Here is a 3,558-nt window from a genome sequence, read left to right as displayed (position 1 = left end):
TAAATATATATAATTTGATTTCTGGTGTTGTACATACGGTGAGAGTAGCATGGGAAGCCACTGCCCAGTGTTTTGGAGTGAAGATCAGCGCCATACTCCACAGCCATCTCGTGGAAGGGATTGTTCAGCAAACCCCAAAACTGCTTCTCGACCTATCGATAGGGTATAGAAACTCACAAAGGTCAGTACTTTCCCATGTGAAACCATTGCCCTAGAAACGGTGTAGAACAGAGTATCCCCGAGTCTGAAGCACTTGTTTAACGAGTCAGACACATTGACTACTATACCCAGACCACACTAACAAAAATCATTCATATATACAGACACATTAACTACTATGCCACAGACCACACTAATCATGATCATTAATGTATACAGACACATTGACTACTATACCACAGACCACACTAATCATGGTCATTAATGTATACAGACACATTGACTACTATACCACAGACAACACTAATCAAGATCATTAATAATATACAAACACATTGACTACTATACCACAGACCACACTAACCAATATCATTGATATATACAAACACATTGACTACTATACCACAGACCACACTAATCAAGATCATTAATATATACAAACACATTGACTACTATACCACAGACCACACTAATCAAGATCATTAATATATACAGACACATTAACTACTATACCACTGACCACACTTATCAAGATCATTAATATATACAGACACATTAACTACTATACCACAGACCACGATAACCAAGATCATCAATATATACAGACACATTTCCATCGGCATCCGAAAACACTCCTCTATGAAACAAGGAATAGTTGCAGGCTGTTGCTATACCTCAGCGATGGAGGGACTGTCCGTGCCCATCACCTTGGCTGCGAAACTGTCGGCGAATATTTGGAACTCCTTTATCCGACGTGTTTTGCCGCTCCCGAACGAGTAGTCTTTATCCAGCTCTGCCTGTTTGCAGCGCTGTGGGTTGTATTGCGAGAGATTATTGGACGAGTGTGTTGGTGAGATACTTGTTACTTGTGGAACCACCTGGGTTGTGTTGCGAGAGATTATTGTACGAGTGTGGTGGTAAGATACTTGTTACATGTGGAACCACCTGGGTTGTATTGCGAGAGATTATTGTACGAGTGTGTTGGCGAGTTATTTGCTACTTGTGGAACCACCCGCAGAGAAACAAAAAAAAATAGAACTGTTTCAAGAGAACAAGAACGAAGACTGAACACAACGGGTAGTAGTCACTACCGGGGTTGTCAGAACATTTACCAATTGTAGACACTCCGGACACACTTCCCGCATTCCCGTAGGTAAGAGCATGAGAAACACAGTTGTATGTACAAGGCTTGCAAGGAACAAGGTACAAATCTCGAATTATCGGACACGACCGAATAGCCGTTGTATATTCACACACGACACCATGTAGTAAATAGTAAAACAAAACAAACTTAATTTCTAGACATGCGGGGCATATCCAGATACCCGTATATAGCTGCTTGGAGGAGAAAGAAGGTTAAAAAATACAGAGTATATTATTTTAAGGTTTATAATGAACAGGTAGCAAAAGGCTAGACATCTCGGGTTGACGTAAACATCCGCAGGTCAAATCTCAGAACTGACCAGTGGCCACATATGTTTTGTAGGTATCACAAGCTTTGGGCAGAAACTTCTTTGAGACATTCCGAGCACACTCGATCATACGACGTTACGATTTTCTTGTTGGAGGTCGACATAAACATGTAGTAGGCATCATTCTAGGCACAAACAGTTTAGTTTGGAGACAAAGGCATATGCCAAGACAATTGATGACCGGATAGAGAGTGGATGATGAATCTGATATATTTGGTACCACATTTTAATAGATTATTATCGTAAATACTTTTACGGGCACATCCAGATGCTTTTACGTATACATTGCAATGAATAACAGCAGCCGACAGAACATGCGGTACTTATTATTGACACAAAATCTATAGAGACATACCAAAACTACATAAATCGAGGCATCTTCTCAAGACACAGCATATTGTAGTGACCAAAAATCTATAAGCATAACATGGAAACCTCAAACATTCTGAAACGACCCAGACACCCGAAGGCACCCTGTCCAGCGGTGATCGTACACGATACGTGTGATATCTATTCACTGCCCAAACTTATCCATACAACACACCAACTCCAAAAAACCCAGACAACCCCCACATACATAACCCTAGGTATCGTCTCGAGACTGAACACGTCCTTGACAAGGTATTCAAACCAACATACCAGCTCCAAACATTCCGGGCAGATCCAGATACCCGACGGCACCCTGTCCAACGGAGGCCGCAGACAATACATGTGATAGCCGTTGTTGCAGCCATACCCCCCGTCACACAGCAGTATCTGATCATCGTCGTGGCTCTGCTCGCACGCCTTGCAGAACTCGCCCGGTTGCAAACTGCCTTCCCTCGACACCACACGACCCCTTGCCCTGCCAGTAACACGCTGCACACTTGCGTTCGTATTGGCTTTCGTAGGATGGTCTGGGGAGGAGGAGGCGTGGTCTATTGAGCTGCCCTGTACGGCTGCCTGGGCTTTTGCCATCGCTTGTGCGGGTGCGGGTGACTGGTGTGTGGGCTTCTGTGTGGAGGTGGGCGTGCGTGCCCTCTTCTTCTGTGCCGTGGGTGTCTTGCGTGTCCCGGCAGGTACGTACTCGTACATATCCCCATAGTCGCTGTCAAAGCTATCCGAGCTCTCCAAATCACACGTATAGGCCGACTTGAGGTGTTTGGTCGTGCGCCCACTTCTCGTACTGGTGACCAGTACACCCCCCTGGCCCGTATCACTCCGTATACGATTGCGCTTCTTAGCCTTCGGGCCCTTCGCACCTTTAGACGTGGGTGTTTTCTCCGCTTTGCGCTTCCCTCCCCCTTTCGTATTGCCGCTGCTACCGTTATTCGCGCGGTTATCCTTGACCCCACCAGTCTCTGTAGGACTAATGGCCGTGGCCAGGGGCATCCCGTTCGTACTCCTCCCTGCTTTCTGGGCTATACCCGCCACACCTTGAGCGCAAAGCGGCGCTCGCTGCATGCCATACTGCACCGGCATGATGGGCATGTGACCCATACCAACCCCCGGGTGTGGGTGGGGGCCTCGCATCAACGGGTGCTGCTGCATCGCGCGCATGTGTGCGTTGTAGTGCAGCTGGGCCTGTGCGTGCATATACGGTTCATGTGGTCGTGGCGGTGGGTGCTGACTCAGATGCGGGAAACCTAGCGGACGGACTCCCGGTTGCAATGGTATGCCTGGGTGTGGGCGTACGCCTGTTTGCTGTGGACGTATGTCTGTCTGTGCTGTGAGACCTGTGTGTGGATGTACTGCGGCTTGCCTTGGGAATGGCATTCGTGGCTGGACAGGAGCTCGTTGCCAATGAGTCTGCGCATGCGAGTATACGGGTACGGCCGCCGGCATCCGGATATATCCCTGAACACCCACGTTTACTTGGGCGTGTGGGGTTGGCTTTGAATTTAAATTTGAATTTGGATTTGAATTTGATACACGGTTTGGATTAAGG

General features: G+C 47.1%; 1 protein-coding gene across 1 annotated transcript in view; it reads right to left on the bottom strand.

The window, feature by feature from the left end:
• SARC_00246 (hypothetical protein) overlaps positions 1-3,558 on the bottom strand; it is a gene marked incomplete at its 5' end in the record, with an annotated part of 33,176 nt that overhangs the window by 23,178 nt on the left and 6,440 nt on the right. The window contains 3 exons of the mRNA XM_014306102.1: positions 38-152; positions 834-1,037; positions 2,271-3,558. The exon at positions 2,271-3,558 is cut by the window's right edge and continues 1,084 nt beyond it. Of these exons, the coding sequence (XP_014161577.1) occupies positions 38-152; positions 834-1,037; positions 2,271-3,558 (1,607 nt within the window). The remainder of the gene's footprint in view (positions 1-37; positions 153-833; positions 1,038-2,270) is intronic.

This window comes from Sphaeroforma arctica (genome assembly GCF_001186125.1).
Source record: "Sphaeroforma arctica JP610 unplaced genomic scaffold supercont1.6, whole genome shotgun sequence".
NCBI lineage: Eukaryota > Ichthyosporea > Ichthyophonida > Sphaeroforma > Sphaeroforma arctica.
The sequence above is the reverse complement of the archived record's forward strand: the minus strand, read 5'-3'. Positions and strand labels throughout refer to the sequence as shown.